Below are 21,797 nucleotides of genomic sequence, written 5' to 3'. Positions count from 1 at the left end.
TCTATTATCTATCTATCTATCGACAATCTATCTATCTATCTATCTATCTATCTATCTATCTATCTATCCATCTATAAACTACAGTACTAAAGAATGGCAAGAACTAGAATCAGAGTGGGTTGTGGTTATACATGTATGCAAGCCCAGTGCTGGGGAGGCTAAGTTAGGCAAGAGTTTGAGGCCTGCCAGGGTTACTTAGATGGAAGGAAGGAAGGAAGGAAGGAAGGAAGGAAGGAGGGAGGGAGGGACAAAGGGAGGAAGGAAGGAAGGGAGGAAGGAAGGAAGGAAGGAAGGAAGGAAGGTCGGTCATAAATAAAAGTTCACTATCATGTCTTACTGTTTAGTTGACAAACTGAATGAATAGTAACCAAAACTTCCTTTTGTGATGAAGGGTTGTTCATCTGATACTTTAGACACTCCAATAATAAGTTCAGGTCAGTCTTTATTCCTACAAAAGAAAAATTTTATTATTTTAAACCTAAAGTTTTTTTTCAAAGACCAATAATTCAAATTCTGTTTTGTAACTATATATCTTTGATATGATTTTTAAAATAATACATATGTATTAGCCTTATAATCCAATTAATATAAATATATAAAAAGAATTGGATTTAAGCCGGGTATAATGACACATGCCTTTAGTCCCAGCACTTGAGAGGCAGAGGAAGGTGGATCTCTGTGAGATCGAGGCCAGCCTGGTCTACATAGCAAGTTCCAGGTCAGCTAGGGCTACAGGTAGATCCTGTCTCAAACAGAGCAAAAGAAAAAAAGATGTGGGATTTCTCTTTTTTTCTTTTTGAGACAGGGTCTCCCTGTACCCTAGCTGACTTGGAACTCACTATGTAGACCAGACTAACCGTGATCTCACAGAGATACACCTGCCTCTGCCTCCTGATTGCTGGGATTAAAGGCATATGTCACCACACCCAGCAAGAAGACATATTGTAAATAACAAAGACTTAAAATGAACTTCTTATAGTTCCTTGGTATTACCTTCCCATGAAATACAAATATAGAAAATACAAATATTCTCTTTAAGTAAAGCTATACTGGTTTAAATAGCTGCCATTTTAATGAACTGAATGAAAATGAAAATACAACATTTTAGAATTTATAGGATATTAATGAAGTAGTGTTTATGAGAAAATTTATAGTACTAAATACCTATATAAGAAAAGAAACTGTTCATAAATCAATGGCCTAGTGTCCACCTTAAGAAACTAGAAAAGGAGCCAACTAAGGCCAAGCATGGAAAGAGAATTAGAAAGACAAAATCTGAAATCAGTAAAATAGAAAAACAAAAGGTCAAGTTCTTTTGAAAGACCAATAAAACTGGTAATCCTCTAGCCAACGTAATTTGGATAATATGAGTACAGACAAATTTACCAATGTCAGATGTGAGAGAGAAGATCCAGGCATGATGGTGTACACTTGTAATCCCAGAATTTAGGAGGCTAGGGCAGAAGGATCTCCACAAATCCAAGGGCTACGTACTGAGTTCCAGGCCAGCCTAGGCTATAGAGTGAGACGTTTATGTGGTGATGTGAATGAAAATACCCTCTCCTCTAGGCTCCAAGTATTTGGACACTTGGTCCCTTCTGTGGAGCTGTTTGGGGAGGGTCTTGGTGAAGGAAGCATGTCACTGGGGATGAGTTTTGAGAGTTCTTAAGCCTTGCCAGATTTCCTGTCTTTCTCTGCTTCCTGTGCCTGCTTGAAGATCTGACTGCTCAGTTTCCTGCTTCAGCCACCTCCTTCCATTATGCCGCCCTGCCATCATGGACCCTTACTCCTGGAACCGAAACTTCAAATAAATTCTTCCTTCTGTAAGTTGCCTTGTTCATGGTGTCTTATTACAGCAATAGAAAAGTAACTAATATACCTTATAAATAAATAAGTAAATAATTGCTGTAGATTCCGAAGATATTCAAAAGGAAGTTTTATGCACAATTTCATACCTACAGATTCAACAATTTAGATGAAATGGACCAATTGCTTTTAAAGATAGAAATCATCAAAACTCATCTAAGAACAGATAACCTAAATAATATTTATGAAAGAAGTTGAGATCATAGTTACAAACCTTCCCATAAAGAAAACTCCAATTTTAAATAGTTTCATTTCAAAACTCCACCAAACATTTAAGGAAGAAATACTATCTAAAAGGTTAAGAAGAAACACTTTCCAACTGTTTTTTGAGACAGGTCTATGTTCTAGGCTGACATCAAATTTAAGATCTTCATGCCTCAGCTTCTCCAGTAACTAGGGGCACACAACTATGCCAAGCTCCCCAACTTAACTGAAATTGGTGTTACCCTTCTCTCAAGACCAAAACTGTTAAAAACTGTAGGTTGATACCTCCCATGAACATACATTCAAGTCTAGTAGACAATTTTAGTAACCTGAATCCAACAATATATTAAAATAACAATGCATTATGATCAATTGGGTTTATACAAAGAATGCTGGGTAGATTTCATATTTGAAAGAAAATCAATGAATATATCAAACTAAAATAAAATTATCTTTTAGGATTTAAATAAAATGGTACAGAGTTTGGCATAAGTTTTTCTTTTGTTTTTTAAAGTTTTAATTAATTAATTAATTTATTTATTTATTTATTTTTGTCTTTTTGTTGGTTGCCTTTTTATTTTATTTTGGCCCTAAAAATTATTTTATGGGGCTAGAAACAGTCAGTGAGTTAAGAGCACTTACTCCTTTTCCAGAGGACTCCCAGCACCTACAAGGAGCTAACAACTGTAACTCCAGTTCCAGATCTGACACCCTCTTTTGCTCTCTGCAGGCATTGCATGTACATAGTGCACTTACACACATGCAAATACTCATACACATAAAATAAAAATAAATAAATCTTGGGGGCTGGAGACATGGCTCAGTGGTTAAGAGCACTGACTGCTCTTGTAGAAAACCCAGGTTTGATTCCCAGCACCCATATGGCAGCTAACAACTGTCTGTAACTCCAGTTCCAGGGTATCCAATGCCCTCTTCTGACTTCTGCAGGCACTGCATGCCATGGGTTCACTTACACATGCAGACAATACACTCATACACATAAAATAGAGTTCTGAAAGCTACAGGATAAAGGGCTGAGGGGCAGACTTAAAAATATAAAGGAATGGGGCTGGAGAAATGGCTCTGGTTAAGAACACTGGTTGTTCTTGCAGAAGACCTGGGTTTGAATCCCAGCACCCACATGACAGCTAACAACTGTCCGTAACTCCAGTCCCAGTGGATCCAACAACCTCTTCTGACCTCTACTGGCATTGCACAACATGGGTGCACTTACCTACATGCAGGCAATACACACATACACATAAAATTAAAAAAAAAAACAAAACTAAAACTAATATACATAAATTAATATTTAGTCTTCCTATTAAAAGGAATCAACTAGCAATTTGTTTCGATGAAATCATGTGCTATACAATTTGTCAGAAAAAAAATATAGGCAAAGGTTATTACTGAATTGACTTTGGGCAACAGCTGACATTTACTAACGATTGTTGTATATGTTAACCAAAACTATAAGATGATAAATTTGTATGGATATCACATCAACAACATGTCAAAGAAAACTTCTAATGGGGCTGGGTTATTTTCAATTTTGGGTACAATGCAGGATTCAAGAATCTTCTTTTTTGTGTGGTCTGCCATTGCCTCCAGCACTCCCCTCTCATATTGGAGATTTCTTATCAGACTCTTTCCCTTCCCAGCCAAAGTACCTTATACAACTATCACATTTCACCTTGGTTCAATCTTCTCTGAGCTGAGCAACCTAGTTCCTTCAATTCCTGAAGAAAACAAGCAAACCAAAACATACAATACCAAAAGCATACAAATACCAAAACATACAATACCAAAAGCATACAAATACCAAAACATACAATACCAAAAGCATATAATACTAAAAACAACAAACAATAAAAGAAAATGTGATGGAAGAGATCTAAATTTTAAGATATCCCGCAGAATGCAAAAACAGCTCAGCCTGGACAGAAATATCTGCAAATCAGATATTAAATAAAGAGCTGTGTTCACAATTCATAAAGAACTCTTTAAAAAAATAAAGACAACCTAGTTGGGTGTGGTGGTGCACATCATTAGTTCCAGGGAGAGATAGGTAGATTTCTGTGAGTTCGAGACCAGCCTGTTCTACATAGGAGATTTGAATATACATTTCTCCAAAGAAGATAAATTGCTAATAAGTATATGAAAAGATGTACAATGTTAGACATTCAGGAAATTATAAACCCAAACCAGAAGTGGATACATTTTACATTATATTTATTTACTTAAAATATTTTATTATTTTTATTTGTATGTGTATGCATGTATTGCCTACATGCAGGTAAGTGCACCCATTGTCGTGCAATGCCCACGGAAGACAGAAGAGGCTGTCAGATCTCCTGGAACTGGAGTTACGGATAGTTGTTAGCTGCCATGTGGTGCTGGGATTCGAACCTGGGTCTTCTGCAAGAACCACTACTGTTCTTAACTGCTGAGCCATCTCTCCAGGCCCCCATTTTACATTATATTTAAAGAAAGAACTGTTGAGAGTTGGACAGAAACCCTTAACCCTTTAGCTGTGATGAATCAGAGTTCCAGAGTTTCCTAGTGGGGTTGAGCTCCAGATGCCCATACAGATTCGCTTAATGATGTATTTTTTTCTGTCTGCCTTCCTTTTCTTATCATACTTCCGCCAACTGTTTCTTGAGATAGTTTCCTTAAAAAAAGTACTTGTGCTTTAATCCTTGCCTCAAGGTCTACCCCTGGGGAAACCAAAATAAGACACGAAAAAAAGAGGGGCTGGAGAGATGGCTCCGTGGTTAAGAGCCATCTTAACTGACTGCTCTTGCAGAGGACCCAGGTTTGATTTCCAGTACCCACGTGGGGACTAATAACTGTGTGTAACTCCGGTTCCAGGGAATCCGACACTCTCTTCTGACCTCTGAGAGTACTGCACGACACAAAAGCATCTACCTACATGCAAGCAATATACATGCACATAAAATAGTAAAAAAATTTAAATTTCAAGCAAATCTCTATTTTTTTAGGAAAAAACAGGTTTTTTTTTTTCCATTTTTTATTCTTGGTCAAAATTTCAATTCTTTTTAATGAAAAAAAAAAACAAACCTGAACCCCTTTCAGTATAATCCAAAGTCTGAACTTCTAATTCTGGATTGCAAAGAAAAAAATTCATTCACAAATGAGCTGGGCAATTCGAGTACCTTTTTTTAATTTCAAATTTCTCCTTCCCAAAATTAAACAGCACAACACCAACATTTCCTCTAAAATCTTCATCTATGACACTAACTCCTACATTTATGAAGTATTTTACAGCCAAGCCAGAATGGGGAGCTACTCTTCACAGCACCCAGAAGGAACAGCTATCTGAATGTCTGTTTTCACAATGGCTTTCTCCATAGGTGGTACTGTATAATCATCAGACACTGTACAGGTCATAGCCGGCCGTGTGTGGACCCCCGGGTGGGTGCCATGGCGTGCTCCTGAGAGCTGCCTGGTGGGCTCGTCTGGCGGGCCCCTCGGGCTGGGGGTACCCACAATTATCTCTGGGCCACTGGTGGCCATGACTCTCTGGTCCTGAAATATTTTTTTAAAAGACATAAAAAAGTGATGTGGGACTACAATTAGACTCTTTATTCTCTCTTCAAAAAGATGTCATACCTATAATCTTATAAGAGTTCCTTGATAAGAAGTGCACAATGTTAGTTTCTTGGAGGACAAGGCAGGAGGGTCCCTTGAACTCAGAGGTTCCAGGTCAGCCTGAGCTAAATACTGAGATTCTGACTCCAAAGACTTCTTTGACATTATAAACTCTCTCTAGCTTCTACCATGTGCTTACATTTTTTCATTGTATGTTTTAAAAAATATTTTTTATTATTTTTATTTTGTGTGCATGCATGTGTGTAAGTGCACCCAAGTCATAAAATGCCAGGAGAGGACAGAAGAGGCAGTTGGATCCTCTGGAACTAAAGTTATGGACAGTTGTTAGCTGCCATGTGGGTGCTGGGATTCGAACCTGGGTCTTCTGCAAGAACTGCCAGTGTTCTTAACTGCTGAGCCATCTCTCCAGCCCCTATATTTTTTATTGTGTGTGCATAGGTCAGAAGACAACTTATGGGAGTAGATTCTTTCCTTCTGAGGAGTTAGGGGAACTTAGGTCAAATGAGAAAGCAGGGCCCACCCCTTTAATAGGGGCTGCTTCTTGCCACCAGGGTTGTTTTTTGTTACCCAAGTATTTTGCAATTGTTTCAACTACTGATAGCAAGAAAGAAAAAGCCCACTGGTGGGAAGAATCCACAAGGGAGGACACCGCACAGGGAGGCTATCCACATAAGGGAGGACATCCCAATAGGAGGGAGAAGGTGGGGAGAGCAGGAAAAGGGGGTGGTGGCATAGGATCAGATAATAGGTTCCACCCAGGGCCTCATATGGACTCTCAGCTCTGGGGCTCCTCACATTCTGGTGGGAGCTGTCTGCTCTAATAAAGTCTGTCCTTTCGCTTTCCTTCTCCTTGTGTGGCTATTGCTTCTGTGTTCTCTGAGTCTGAGCATCCGCATCCCCCTTCCTCCTGCTGGTCACTTTCTTGCTTCTGGGGCTATCACTTTCACTTTTTTGTGTACTTAGGGCTCTTCTGACTTTCTGGAACATCCAATTCTTTGTTCTTCCAACAAAACAAACTCAGCAGATCTCCTAGACATCCCAAGGCCCCCGCAACACTTCCACTGTGTGGACTCTGGGGATCAAACTCAGGTCCTCAGCCTTAGTAGCTACCCACTGAGCCATTTCACTGGTCCCTATATCTTTATTTACTTATTTTAAATTGTTATTTCTTTATTTCTTTATTTATTTTTAAGGCATGGCCTCATGTGGCACAGGCTGGTCTCAAACTTGCTATGTAGGCAAAGACAATGCTAAACAGATCTTGCTCCTTGGCTCCTTCCACCTCTTCAATTCTGTAACTCCAGTAAAACCTATAATCTGTAACCTGGCAGAAGCCTAACTACAGCATCAATGACTCCAGCAGACCTCCAGCAAGATTCATTATGGGCATCCTATCAGCTTCCTGTCTTCTACCTCTCAGCCCTCTTTAAAACTTCTTGAACTTTGGGCTAGAGATGGCTCAGCAGTTAAAGAGCATTGGCTGCTCTTGCAGAGGACCTGGGCTCAATGCCCAGAACCCACGTGGTTGTTAACAACTGTCTGTAATGACAGTTCCAGGGGATCCAACACCCTTTTCTGACCTCCACAGGCACTGTACAACGTGGATGCATGTACATACATGCAAGCAATACTCATAAAATGCACATAAAATAAAGCCAGGCATGGTGGTACATGCCTTTAGTCCCAATACTTGGGAGGCAGAGGCAGGCAGATCTCTCTGAGTTCAAGGCCTGGCCAGTTGCAGCTACAGAGAGACCCTGTCTCAAAAAGACAAAAAAATACACATAAAATAAAAATAATATCCCTCTCTGAAGGCTAGCTCTCGGTTTTGGAGACCACTATGCAAGCTGCTAAGGGAGGACATCAATTGATGATACAACCTCAGCTTTAAGGCCTAATAACTACAACAATGACTGGCACAGCAAATTTTATTGGGGCAGTAGTGGTACTTTTATCTTAGGGATAATCAACAGCTACCTAATTGAACTTAAAGCCCATTCAGTGGGAGGAAACTCTTGTGTGGTACTGTAAACATACCCAAATACACATGGTTAGTGGTAATGGATCTTAGAGAAAATCCAAACAAAGGCTGTCACAACTCTAGACAAATGTAATTTCTTACTATGCGTTAACTATGGATCCTTATATTTACAGACATGTATGCCAGTCACCACTTATCAAAGAAGTTTCTTTTGCAACAGATGGAGTCTATTACAGAGTTCCACAATTGGTCACACACACACAGATTGTCTATGAATTGCCTAACCCTAAGTGACACATTTATAATGGACCCTTATACCTAAGGTTCACGGAACATAGTGGAACAAGAGGTAGAGAGAATACTAATGCAAATGGAAATGGACAGCAGGCCCCAGTCTTAGCCAAAGACCTAGTACTGGCAGCTGATTCATGCTGGGTAAGGAAGAGCTGATCTTAAAGGAAGGGACTCTAGATAGGCTGACTAGCCCTCGGTGGATGAACTTGCACTGAGGGACATCTGGGGATGCTAACTTAACTTGATAGGCCTTAACACAAATGACAGAATGCATGACATCCAGTGGGGTATGGGAGGGTACCAATTTGGAAGGGGGTATAAAGATGATTAATATGTTCTGTATGGGGGCTGGAGAGATGGCTCAGCAGTTAAGAACACTGCCTGCTCTTGCAGAGGACCCATGTTCGATTCCCAGCACCCACATGGAGCCTATGAATTGTCCTTAACTCCAGTTCCAGGGGAATCCAAAGCCCTCTTCTGATCTCCGCAGCATTGCATGACACAGGTGCACTCACATACATGCAGACAATACACTCGTACACATAAAATAAAAATAATAAATAAAATTAAAAAAGACGTTCTGTGCCGGGTATGGTGGCACACACCTTTAGTCCCAGCACTCGGGAAGTAGAAGCAGGTGGATCTCTGTGAGTTTGAGGCCAGCCTGGTCTACATAGTGAGTTCCAGGCCAGCTGGGCATACGGGGAGACCCTGTCTCAAAAAGACAAAAACAACACAAAAGATGTTCTGTATGAAATACACAAAAATTAAATTAAAAAATTACAAAAAAAACCCATAAAAAACTTCTTGAATTCTGCTGAGGCCCCTTTAACCTTTGTAGACAGATAGCTAGTTAGCTATCACTACATGGTGTGTAATGTGTTCTCTGAAAGTTAGCATTACTAGTTAAAATTGGAACAAAAGAATCTATTTTTGCCTGTGCAGGCTTATCAATTAAAGTGGCACTATCTGGCAGTTGCTGCCAATGAAAATGCTGAACTTTGTGCATTTATTGTTATTCAATAAATTTGGGGGCTAGGGATATAGCTCTGTTGGTAATATGCTTGCTTAGTATGGACAAAACCCTAGGTTTGATTTGCAATACCACATAGACCAGGCATGGTGGCTTGTGCCTGTAATCCTAGCACTGGGGAGATGAAAGCAGGAAGATCAGAAGTTCGAGGTCATAGTGTGCCACATAGTTTGAGGTTAGCCTGAGCTGTATGAGAGCCTGTGTCAAAATAAACTAATTTATACATTGTGGAAAGACACAAACCTGTTCATATGTTTCTGACTTAGCTCATGCATGACATGTCTAGGGCCCATTGTTCTTTTATATTACAACAGTAAATCAGCTATCATATGACATATTAAGGCTCCTAAAGATTCAGAAAGTAAACAACTCAGAAGCTTCAGGAAGTCCTTGAAACTGACCAGATGCCTAGGCTCTTCTTTCCTGAAGCTTAGACCAGTGGAGCTGCCTGGAAGAGGTACTTTCCAACCTGTCAGGTTGCCTCTAAGTTGTACAGTGTTTCCATCTTTCATGAACTGTCACCAATGCTGGGGTGGGCGTTCTGTGATGTATACCTTTGAGTAATGTCTGCTCCTGTAAGTAACCTCTCACCTGTACTCCTGTAAGTAACCCCAATAAACTCACTGGCTTATCAGGTAGACTTATTTTGGTCTGTCATCAATTACCTATCTGGGGTTAAGTAGACATTTGTTCATATCCCCCCAAGGAAATGCGTTCTACAACATGTGTAAATTACTGAATGATTCTTTCATTTTCTAGATGCTGTCAGACATGAAATATATACACATATACAATTACATACACAATTATAAAACTAATAAAATATATAAAACAAATGCAACTATATGATGCATGAACTCCTCACCTTGTATCTTCTTTGTGTCCTCACTTTCCATGCTTGTCTTTTTTCTTTTAGTTCATCTATAAGATAAAGGCATTTTATTAATTAAATCACCTTCTAAGAAATATTCTGGGCAGTGTGCTTATTTTGGCAGCACATACACTAAAACTGGAATTACACAGAGAAGATTAGCATGGCTCCTGAACAAGGAAAATTCATGAAGTGGTCTATGCTAAAAAAAATTGAAAAAGAATGAACTCATACTCAAAATGGTGATACCTGTCTGTAATCACAGCTAATGAGAGGCAGTCCAGGAAGCTAAGGCTACTCTGGGCTATTTGGAGAATTCCAGGCAAGCCAGGGACTTTGTCTCAATAAATGTCTCTCTGTCTCTCTGTCTCTCTCTCTGTCTCTCTCACACACACACACACACACACACACACACACACACACACACACCAACACCGCCCCTCCCCCCAAAAAAACAGAACAAAACAAAGAAGGGTGGTAAGATGGCTCAGTAGGTAAAGGCCCTTCCCAGCGCCACCAGGTCTTATTACCTGAAGATGACCTTCACAAGCACATCATGGCACGTGAACACTAACACATACAAACACACACACACACACACACACACACACACACATTTTAAATGAATGGAAAAGAAAAGGAGGAATGAAGTACAACCTTTTTTTCCCCTTCCAGTGTTAGCATCAAACCCAAGACCCTGTGCTATTGGACACTTTACCATTGAGCTGCACAACTCCAGCCATCTTTATATTCTTAGTGCCCTGAAATTGAATCCAACAACATATAGTTTGTGTCTTTTTAATCCTCTTTCCTCATAAATGACTACTCTACTGGATAGCTTTGGTTGTCAACTTGACACACCTGGGTAGAGAGAGCCTCAATTGGGGAATTCCTTCATTAGACTGGCCTGTGGCCATGTCTGTGGGGTATTTTCTTGACTGCTGAGTGATGTGGGACAGCCCAACCCACTGTAGGCAGTGCCCCACCCCCCCGGGTAGGTTGTTCTGTATCGTATAAAAAAGCACGTTGAGCACGGGCCAGGGGAACAAGTCAGTAAGCAGCATTTCTCCAATGACCTGTGCTTCAGCTCCTGCCTCTAGGTTCCTGCCCTGAGCTCCTACCTTGGGCTCCCTCAGTGAGGAACTATAACCTGACTAGCATGCACAAGGCCCTGGGTTCAATCCCCAGAACCACATAAATCAGGCATGATGAACACCTGTAATCACAGCAGTTGGAAAATGGAGGGAGAATCAGAAGTTTAGGGTCAGGGCTGGAGAGATTGCTCAGTGGTTAAGAGCACTGGCTACTCTTGTAGACTACTTGGGTTCAGTTCCCAGCACCCACATGGCAGCTAACAACTGTCTGTAACTCCAGTTCCAGGGGATCTGACACCCTCTCCTGGTCTCTGTGGACACTGTACAACATGGGTGCATTTACATACACAAAGGCAAAACATATATGTAAAATAAAAATAAATCATAACTTTAAAAAAAGACTACTATCTCATAGAAAAAAAAGCACGTTTCCACATAACTGAAAGACTGATCTTTATAGGTTCTACTCACTCTACTCGACAAAACAGTACTGTTGCCAGGTGTGGTGCCAGGTGCACACATTTAATCCCAGCACTTGAGAGGCAGAGGTAGGCAGATCTCTGTGAGTTCGAGGCCAGCCTGGTCTACACAGTGAGTTCCAGGCCAGCTGGGGCTACAGGGAGACCCTGTCTCAAAAAGACCAAAAACAGTACTGTTAACTCAAGGGCAAACTTCACAAATAAATAGTAAACAAACATACATCCTGGGGATGGAACTCAAGGAGCAATCTATCATTAAGGTACATGCCAAGGCCTGGAAATTTACTCTACTTTAGCTTTTTAAAAAATCTGGGGGCTAGAGAGATGGCTCAGTGCTTAAGAGCACTGGCTCCTCTTGCAGAGGAACCAGGTGCCAATCCCAGAACCCACATGGAGGCTAACAACCATGTGTAACTCCAGTTCCAGGGGATCAGAGGCTAGATGGCTCTCTTCTGGCCTCTCTGGGCATTGCAGGACATGGGTGCACTTACATACACACACTCATACACGTAAAATAAAAATAGAAAAATATTTTTTAAAAACCTATGTACTCCCCACCCTACCCCCATACTCGATGAATAACATCTTTGTGTGTGAAGGGGGCAGAGCTGACAATCCTAGCACTCGCTGCTAGGTTGGTGAAGGTGGACCCCTAACTTGTAATCATATGTAATGGAACTTGTCCTCTGATGGGGGCAAAGAGAAAAGGTCAATATGCAACTCGTAAAATACATTTTCTGTTTTGATAGTTAAAAGGGTCTCAGGAATGCTCTGAGGGTAGCAGGAATTAGCTGCTCTACAAGATAATCTGTAGGGGTCCCGGCCCCTGTCCCTAACCAGGTTCCATAGGTACCAGATACGAATCTATGCAAGGGTTGGGCGCACTCCACCCTGCGCCCTCCGGAAGTCAGGCTCACCTAAAAGGCGGGAAGAACTGTCGAGGGCTCTAGGTCCCCAGTTTCTCTGTAATCGAGTTCAGGTCCCCAGTGCAGGTCTGGCGGCTTCACCCAGCAAGCTCGAGGTGCAGCTGAGGGCAAACACACGGTCCGCCGTCGTTCCGAGGAACGAAACCCCTGGGGACCCCACGCTTCCCACTCTCAGATGCTGGGCAAGCGGAGCTGAACGTGTCTTGGGGGGGGGGGTCCCTTCCCACAAGGCCCGGGGCGCTTGCTCTGGAAAACCTTTCCTCCCCTCGCTCAAGCCATCCCCTCAGCTAAGGGGCAGCATGGCGGCGGGCAGCAGGCCCTGCGCTGAACCGAGGCAGGCCCCAAACCCAGGAGCGAGGCCCTAGCAGACCTGAAGCCAAAGCTCCGAGCTCCCCAGCTTTCTCTGCCTCGGAGCGCAGCAGCCACGACGCCTGATTGGGTTTCCCACCGGATGAGCCAGGCGCACATCCGCTGGGCGGGACTTCCGGACCAGGCGGCCTGGCCTAGCTGTGGGTGCCTTCTCGCTGTTGTTCGCGAGGGCAGAAGCTGGCCAGGTGTTAGGCGAGTATTAGATGGAGGAAAGTCTCGATTTGAAGGTAATATGCCCAAATCTTGCAGCCCAAGTGTTCAGGACTTCCCTTCGAAGGGCCTTCGCTCAGGGGTTGAGGAGCCCATACGTAAGGACAAGGTGCACATACGTTCCAGGGTGTCCCAATATGGCCTTCACTCCTGACCTTGCCAGCGCCAGGTTTTTCTCACTTGCATTGGGCATTCCACTGATGGACGCCCACACCACACAGAAACAGCCTCACTGGGTGACTCAACTGTAATTTTAGCTCAGGCCAAGCCAGTCCCCCGTTGTGTAGATCCTAATGACCAGTGCTCTAGGTCGCAAATGGAATTAAATCACTTGTCTGATTGGTCCTGTCACGTTTCCTTTGTAATAAAATCCATCCAATGGGAGTGTTGGAGTGGAAGGGAAATCCTGTCAGAGGGGCAGTGCCTGCTGTGGGAAGGGCCAGTTGATACAGCAGACAGCCAAGCAAAGACAACACACTGATGTCCAAGAAAACCAAATCCCTATGAAGCATTCCCTTGGCAGATCTAACAGGTTCTCAGGAGACTGCTTTCCTTAGTGACTAATTTGCAGTAGCCAGTTTAAGGGCCTTAAGACACTGAGAGTCACATTAATATTCAGCCATACCTAAATCAGAAACTGGGTAGGACCCTGCATCCACTTCTGGATTTCCAGTTTGCTACTATGCCAGTCTTAAAGAATTTTCTTCCCCCTGTATTATGCTGGTGAATGCTATTAATTCATGTGGTTATTTGCTAAAATGAAATTTATGGATAAGATAACCTCATAAAATTTCAACAAGCAGGTATAGGGGCAGAACCTTAGTTGAATGACACGACAATGGAATGGTTTTGTTTTCTGATAAAACTACACATCCTGATGTTTCTTTTTAAAATTCTGTACATTTAAACAAAGAATGATGGTCTTAAAGTATCCAGAGCTAAAATCCACATGTGGCTTAAATTCATTACTTAAGATGGTAAGAAAATTTTTTTTACTTTTTCTGATGAAGCATAGAGACATCTATGTGCTGTAACTGCAAAGCAGCAAGCCAGTATTAATGAGCTAAATTAGAGCTTTTATTCACTGGAAAAGTCATTGCTTTCTCCCCTCACCCCAAACAAGACTACATTACAAATGAGAAATGTTTATTGAAGAAACCATTTAACAGCTCTCCTTTAACAGAATTTTACAGGCTGGAGGACAATATAAAGGCAATTACAGTTTCAATCATTAACACTACACAGAGTACTTAATCTACAACTGGAAAGTTGCAGAAGTTTGTGACATGCCACTATAAATGTAAGTATTATTAAAAATTACAAATTGTTTGGTGATTATTTTGATAACTTCTTGAGCAGCAGCTCCTACAGGAAAAAAGAAAAAAGCAAATCTTTGAAAAGAGTACATTTTAAGAGTTAAAAATAAACCAGGTGTGGTAATGCATGCCTATAATCCCAGCACTTGGGAAACAGAGGCAGGAGGATCATGAGTTCATAGCCAGTCTCAATTAAAAAAGGAGTTGGAGGCCAGCCTGGGCTACATGAGACCCTGTCTTAAAACAAACAAACGGGCTGGAAAGATGGCTCAGCAGTTAAGAGCACTGACTGCTCTTACAGAGGACCCGGGTTCGATTCCCAGCACCCACATGGCAGCTACGACCCGTCCTTAACTCCAGTTCCAGGGGAATCTGAAGCCCTCTTCTGACCTCTGCGGCACTGCACGACACGGGTGCACTCACATGCATGCAGGCAATACACTCATACACATGAAATAAAAATAATAAAATATTTTTAAAAAGCAAATAAAAGTAATTCCATAAAGAAACTTCTTTCCCCCCTCAAAGCAGAGGTGTTTAAAAGCAATCCAGGCTGGTCCTGGAAAGATAACTCAGCAGTTAAGATCACTGGCTGCTCCTGTAGAGGACCCAGGTTTAGATCCCAGCCCCCACATGGCAGCTAACAACCATCTATAACTCCAGCTCCAGGGGATCCAATGCCCTCTTCTGACCTCTGTGGGCACTGCATGACACAGATGCACTTACATATATGCAGGCTCATACACATAAAATAAATATACAAATATTATTTTAAAAATAAAGGCAATCCGCTGGGCATGGTGGTGCACACCTTTAAGCCCAGCACTCGGGAGGCAGAGACAGGTAAGGCCAGCCTGGTCTCCATAGCAAATCCAAGCCAGCTAGGGCTACAGGGAGACCCTGTATAGACATAGCTTACTCAGCCATACCAAAATAGAACACTATAATTCTTTATAAATATTTTATTAAAGGAAATAGAAGGTTTGATTTAGGATTTCACCCAATGAGATACTGTATTAAGCCATAAATTTTAAAAATTAGGTTATTTCTAATTATGGTGGTTTAGAAAGTTGGAAAGATATAGTAAATATAGCAAAGTTTAAACAAATCAAAGTTAAACAGTAGTTTGGTTGATGGAACTTTTGAAAGGCTACACAGAGGCATAAAGATTCCCTCCAAAGGACAAAGTAGGGTGGATGCGTGCGTGCATGTATGTGTTGTGTGTTTTGGTTAACATACAAAGAAATGGGTTATGGTGTTTTTATACATTATAATTATACTTTGCTCTTATTTGCCCCCTGCCTTGCCCTATTTCCCCTCTTGCTGGTTCTCCTCTCATCACTGCATTTTACTTTGTCTATTTTACCTTTATAGTAAAACATGATAAAAATATATTTGATCTAAACACAATAGGGTTTGGGGAGTTTGCAGAACTTGGGATCAAACCCAGGGACTCAAGAATGCCAGGCAAGCACTCTACCACTGAGCCACATCCCAACTTAGAAATACATATGTAATTTAAATAGGATCTATACTAAATACCACCAAGTTGCTCTAAAAAAAAAAAGCCGAAGCAGCAAAACATTACGAAGAAAACTTCTGCATCTTTTCTAACCTGAAGCAGATTCTTTCTAGAATACTGATACCATGAAACTTGAGTCTCTATTATGCATTAAATCAGAAAGAGAGAGAGAGACAGAGACAGAGAGACAGAGACAGAGAGACACAGAGAGAGATTAAAACCAAACCTGTGAAGTAAAGGGACAGAATGGAAGTGTTCAAAATGATTACAGAACACACAGAAATGTGTTTATACTTTTTTCGGCCTCTCTGGTTATGTCTCTTAGAATCTGGACTAGATTTGAATAAACAGTACTTTCCTCTTTTCTGTGAATTGGCAGGTTACTTTACTATTTAGGCATAAGAGGCTGATTTCATTTGAACAAATTATCCAGAATCGGACTTTAATTTGGGCTTGCTTCAAATATAGTTCTCTTAGGTCTGCCTCATTCACTGGCATTTTGAACTCTTAGAATATTAATCAGACTTGATCTGCCTTCAAATAATCACCTAGAAAGGAAACTAGCACAAGCAGATAGCTCAGGCCACAGGAGATCATAGGCAGAAGGTTAATTTTTAAAGGCATTATTGGCTTAAACCCCTCCCCCCACCGACTATTAGAAGACTGGGTTTCTGGAAAGTGATGAGGTCATGAGAGTGGGTTCATGCCCCTATAATGGAGATCCTGGAGGCTTGTGTTACCATATTTTAATTTATATGAGGACACAATCAGAAAAAAAATGCCACCACCCAATAAGCTTTCACCAGACCCTAACTATGTTGACACCCTTATTTTACTCTTCCAGAACTATGAAAAATAAATTTCTAATGTTTATAATAATGTTTACACCCATCTATAGTACTAGTACAGTGACCTGAATTGACTTAAGACAAGGAGAAAATGGTGGGAGAAAAGATATAGAGAACTTTTTCAAGAAATAAATAGGCTTTTAAAAATTCATTTTTAGGAGCTGGAGAGATGGCTCAGCAGTTAAGAGCACAGGCTACTCTTGCAGAGGACCTGGGTTCAATTCCCAGCACCCACATGGCAGCTAACAACCATTCATAACTCCAGTTCCAGATTCAAGGGAATCTGACACCCTCTTCTGACCTCTGTGAGCTTTGCACGACATGGGTGCACTTACATACATGCAGGTAATACATTCATACATAAAAAATAAAAATAATGGGGCTGGAGAGATGGCTCAGCAGTTAAGAATACTGGTTGTTCTTGCAGAAGACCTGGGTTCAGATCTCAGCACCTACATAGCAGCTAACAAGTGTCCATAACTCTAGTCCCAGGGGATCTGACAGCCTCTTCTGACCTCCGCAGGCACTGCACAGCACACGTGCACTTACCTACATGCAGGCAATACATGCATACACATAAAAATAACAAGTAAGAATAAGTCTTTCTGCAAGGAACAATATAGTCTAAAATGAAATGGAGATCTTTTTTAAAGGTTAAAAACTCATTCAATTTTATGTCTTACAGGGCTTAACTGAGTTCAATATTGTATAACTGTATTAATTCAATCAACTGTGAACCTAGAAACTTGCACCCACTTGTGAAAGAGATGTACTCTTGCTCTGGAGTGTGTTACTGAATATGTTAAAGCTGTAGCGAAATGCTTCTTCTAAACATGTAGTTATTTTAAAAAAAGATTAAAAAGATAAAAATCAATATATATAAAATATTTTTAAATTTATGTTTATGTGTATGAGTGTTTTGCTTGCACATATGTAAATGTATCACATGCATGCCTCTTGCCCTTGGAGGCCAGAAGAGGGCACTGGATCCCCTAGAACTTGAGTTACAGATAGTTGTTAGCTGTCATGTGGGTGCCAGGAACTGAACCTGGGTCCTCTGGAATAGCAGTCAGTGCTTTAACCACAGAGACATCTGTCCAATCCCAGGCAAATAAACTTTTAAAATAATTTTTAATTGAATTTTTGTGTATTTCATACATAAAATTATCTTTATACCCCCTCCTTCCCCTTTGGCACCCTCCCATAGCCCCCTCATTGGAGTTCATATATTCTGTCATTTGTGTTAAGGCCTATCCATGTTAGTGCCCCCAGATGTCCCTCAGTGCAAGATCATCCACTGGGATTTAGTCATCTTATCAAGAGTCCCTTCCTTTAAGAAGATCAGCTCTTCCTCACCCAGCAGTAATCAGCTGCCAATAATCCTTTGACTAAGACTGGGGTCTGCTGTTCACCTCCACAGTTTTGTGCTGGGTTTTTGTCTGCTTCAGTTTGCATGGGTCTTGTGCATGCTGACACCACTGCTGTAGGTTTGTATGAAAGGGTCCTAGGAGCTTGTAGGGCTGTTTCCATATGGTCCTGTACCTCCTCCCTGGCTCTTACAATCTTTCTGCTCCCCCTTCCATAATGGTCCCTGAGCCCTGGGTGGGTAGATTTTAACACAGGAATCCTGTCCAAGGACCCACACTCTGCAGACTCTTATTCTCTGCGTTTTGGCCATTTATAACCTTTTGCATTCCTGGAGGCAAATAGATTTTTAAGGCCAATGGTACCTTTGTACTTTGAGGTACAAAGATCTAGGGGCAGGAAATCAAAGGGCATGTCTCAGGGAAAAGAATGTACAGAGGATCTTTAATGTCAAGACAGTCTGTCTGAGGACTGTGGGAGCAGGGAACAGAGGGGAATGAAAGACAAGACAGGAAAAAGAGGAAGGAGGGACTGTATGTGTACTGGATTAGGTGAGGCTCATAGCAAAACTATGCATCAGAGGACTTATTTCAAATAACTGTTATGCAACAACAAATTAGTCATTTCATTTATAGAACTTACCTCCTAAGAATGCAGCAATGGTGTGTGGCTCAGCAGCTCCATATCGGCAACTACAGAAAAGGATGGAAGCATGAATTTTTAGTAGCCTTATGACAAACAGGCAGGATATCAGCTCTTTATATGCCCTAAAGAATACTCACAATTCATGGATGTAATCATCTTTCACCATTATAGATAACCCATACTCTTGAAGGAAGCTAGTAAGACACGACTTCAACTTCCCTATATCTTCTTCAACTTGATAGTTAGATACTCCTAAAAAAGTATATATGTAATATAAATAAAATAAATATGTGATTCAAAATCAATGGTTATCTCCTTTACTTAATCCAGTTTCAGGTGGTCTAGTCAAAACAGTAAGATATGGAACTAAAGAACAAAGTAATAAAGCATAAAACCAACATTTGCAAATATTGGAAATCTATAACCAATCACTTCAACTAGAAACTGTTAAAACTTGGTGGGGATATGACTCAGTTGGTTAAGTGTGTGTGCCTAGGAGACACAATTTCTGGGTTTGATCTCTACACCACATAAACTTGGCATAGAAGTGCAGGCATGGGGCTGGAGAGATGGCTCAGCAGTTAAGAACACTGGTGGTTCCTGCAGAAGACCTGGGTTTGAATCCCAGCACCCACAGGGCAACTAACAACTGTCTGTAACTCCAGTCCCAGGGGATTTGACAGCCTCTTCTGACCTCCACGGGCGTTGCACAACACAGGTGCACTTACCTACATGCAGGCAATACACAAATACACACAAAATAAAAATGAATAAATTAAAAAAAAAAGTGCAGGCAAACAATTCCAGCATTTTTGTTTGTTTGTTTTTGTCTTTTTGAAGCAGGGTCTCCCTGTAGCTCCAGCTGTCCTGGAACTCATGGTATAGACCAGGCTGGCCTTGAACTCAGAGATCTGCCTGCCTCTGCCTCCCAAGTGCTGGGACTACAGGCGTGCGCCACCATGCCTGGCTTTGGTTTTGTTTTTTTTAAAGTCTCTGTTCATTTATTGTTCCCTATCAAGTATCTATAAGAGTGACATATAGGGAAGCATAGTGACACACACCTTTAATCCCAGCATTTGGGGGTCATAGGCAGAAGGATCTCTGTGAAATTGAGACCAGCCTGGTCTACATAGTGAGTTCCAGGTCTGCTAGAGCTACAGGGAGACTCTGTCTCAAAAAGACCCAAAAAAAAAAAATTATCCTCTCTTCTCCTCTCCTTCCCTCTCCCCCCTCCCTCTCCCTCCCGCTCCTCTCTCTCAGGTCTCTTGTATCCCAGACTGGCCTCAAATTCACTAAGTAACCAACAATGAGTTTGAATTGCTGATTCTTTGGTCTCCACCTCCCAAGTACTGAGTTTATAGGCATGTGCTATATGATACCAAGCTTTTGCAGTGCTGGGGATGAAACCCAGGACTTAATAAATGCTAGGCAAGCACTCTACTAACAAAGCTATATCCCCAGCCCTTTATTTTCCATATCTAAGAGATCAAATGACACTTGAGGACATAAAGCTCTAATAATAGGTAGCATTTATTGAACATTAGTAGGTGCTGGGTACCATTCTAAGTACATAGTTATGTATAGATTTAATTCTCATAAAAATTCTATGAACTAAATACAATAATTTCCATTTACAGATGAAGAAAACTAAGGTACAGATTAAATTACTTAGTTCATGAATAGCAAAACTATGCTTGGGGTTGAATCCAAGTTCTTAGGAATGTTAGGGTAACCTGGCCAGCCAGTCTAGCCAAATCTGTGAGCTCACAGTTCACTGACAGACCCTGTTGCAAAAAACAAGGTGGACACCGGGTGTGGTGGCCCAAGCCTTTAATCCCAGCACACAGGAGGTAGAGGCAGGTAGATCTCTAGGACCCCAAGGACAGCCTGAAATGAAGAGAGCTCGAGGACTGTCAGGCTACGTAGTGAGACCCTGTCTCAAAAAACTAAGTAGGGGCTACAGAGATGGCTTAGTGGTTAAGAGCACTGACTCTTCTTCCAGAGGACCCAGGTTTGGTTCCCAGCACTCACATGGCAGCTAACAACAGTCCATGACTCCAGTTTCAGGGGCTCTGATGCTATCTTCTGGCCTTCATGGGTACTGTACACACACATGCCTTGTATATAGACAAAGCACTCAGACACATAAAATAAGACTAAATAAATAAATAGAATAAGGTGGTTGATAATTGAGGAAGGCACCTGATGTCAATCTCTGGCCTCCACATGCACATGCACACAGATGTACACATGCATGCACACACACACAAACTTGTTTTTTTTTTTAATTTTTTTAATTTTATGTGCGTATTATGCCTGCATGTATTTAAGTGCATCTGTGTCATGCAATGCTTGAGGACAGAAGAGAGCATCAGATCCCCTGGAACTGGAATTACAGATGGCGGTTAGCCACCATGTGGGTACTGGGATTTGAACCCAGGTCTTCTGCAAGAGCAGCTAGTGCTCTTAACTGCTGAGCCATCTCTCCAGTCCCCACAAACTTGTTTTAAATCACTAAGAGTTGGAGTGGTTTGCTATGCAATATATAACCAAAATACATTCTAATCAAATGATACAAATAAAGCAACACATATTTGATAATTATTTTTTTCCTTTTGGTAAATTTGTTCATTGTGACTATAAACTGCATTACTACATTAGTCAGGGCAACAGGTTTTATGACATGTTTAGAATGCATCACTATGCAATAATCCTCCCCAATTACTATGCAATAATCCTCTCCAATTATAATTATCAATAAAAATATTGACCACTATAGGTCTTTACAATGGTACCAATTTTCCAATTACTACCTCTGCAGACAAGAAAAAAAATCCCTATATCTTCACAGAGCTCTGAGTTCAAAAGTAACTGATGTACTGCTTATGGCTTTTCTTCCTCTAGATTAAACTTAGTATGAATTTTAAGAGTAAACTATAAGCGGGAGCTGGCAAGATGGCTCAGCTGTTAAAAGCACTTGCTGCTCTTGGAGAGGACCCAGGTTTTTTACCCACCACCTACAGGTGGCTTCACTGCCCTCTTCTCTCCTCCAAGGAAACTGAACACATACCAGGTACATACACATAGGCAAAACACATATACATAAAATACAAAATAAATCTTACTTTAAAAAATAAAAAA

At 41.2% G+C, this 21,797-nt stretch overlaps 2 protein-coding genes and 1 non-coding gene across 7 annotated transcripts in view; 1 reads left to right on the top strand and 2 right to left on the bottom strand.

The window, feature by feature from the left end:
* Terb1 (telomere repeat binding bouquet formation protein 1) overlaps positions 1-12,394 on the bottom strand; it is a 52,322-nt gene extending 39,928 nt beyond the window's left edge. For all 5 annotated transcript variants that reach the window (XM_029569985.1, XM_008846274.3, XM_029569982.1 and 2 more), the window contains exons 1-3: positions 12,373-12,394; positions 9,877-9,932; positions 338-448 (exon numbers count right to left, since the gene is read on the bottom strand). In XM_029569985.1, coding sequence (XP_029425845.1) covers positions 338-448; positions 9,877-9,907 — 142 coding nt within the window. In that variant the 5' untranslated portion in view covers positions 9,908-9,932; positions 12,373-12,394. The remainder of the gene's footprint in view (positions 1-337; positions 449-9,876; positions 9,933-12,372) is intronic.
* LOC115072570 lies at positions 9,991-10,098 on the top strand. Its single transcript, XR_003851615.1, has one exon. It is a non-coding gene; the product is annotated as a U6 spliceosomal RNA (small nuclear RNA).
* A 1,695-nt stretch (positions 12,395-14,089) lies between the features above and the next one.
* Nae1 (NEDD8 activating enzyme E1 subunit 1) overlaps positions 14,090-21,797 on the bottom strand; it is a 30,626-nt gene continuing 22,918 nt past the window's right edge. The window contains exons 18-20 of the mRNA XM_008846273.3: positions 18,794-18,908; positions 18,654-18,703; positions 14,090-14,325 (exon numbers count right to left, since the gene is read on the bottom strand). Of these exons, the coding sequence (XP_008844495.1) occupies positions 14,216-14,325; positions 18,654-18,703; positions 18,794-18,908 (275 nt within the window). The 3' untranslated portion in view covers positions 14,090-14,215. The remainder of the gene's footprint in view (positions 14,326-18,653; positions 18,704-18,793; positions 18,909-21,797) is intronic.

This window comes from Nannospalax galili, unplaced genomic scaffold, assembly GCF_000622305.1.
Source record: "Nannospalax galili isolate Female #2095 unplaced genomic scaffold, S.galili_v1.0 scaffold2103, whole genome shotgun sequence".
NCBI classification, from domain to species: Eukaryota; Metazoa; Chordata; class Mammalia; order Rodentia; family Spalacidae; genus Nannospalax; species Nannospalax galili.
Note: the sequence above shows the minus strand (reverse complement) of the source record. Positions and strands in the feature narration are given on the sequence as shown.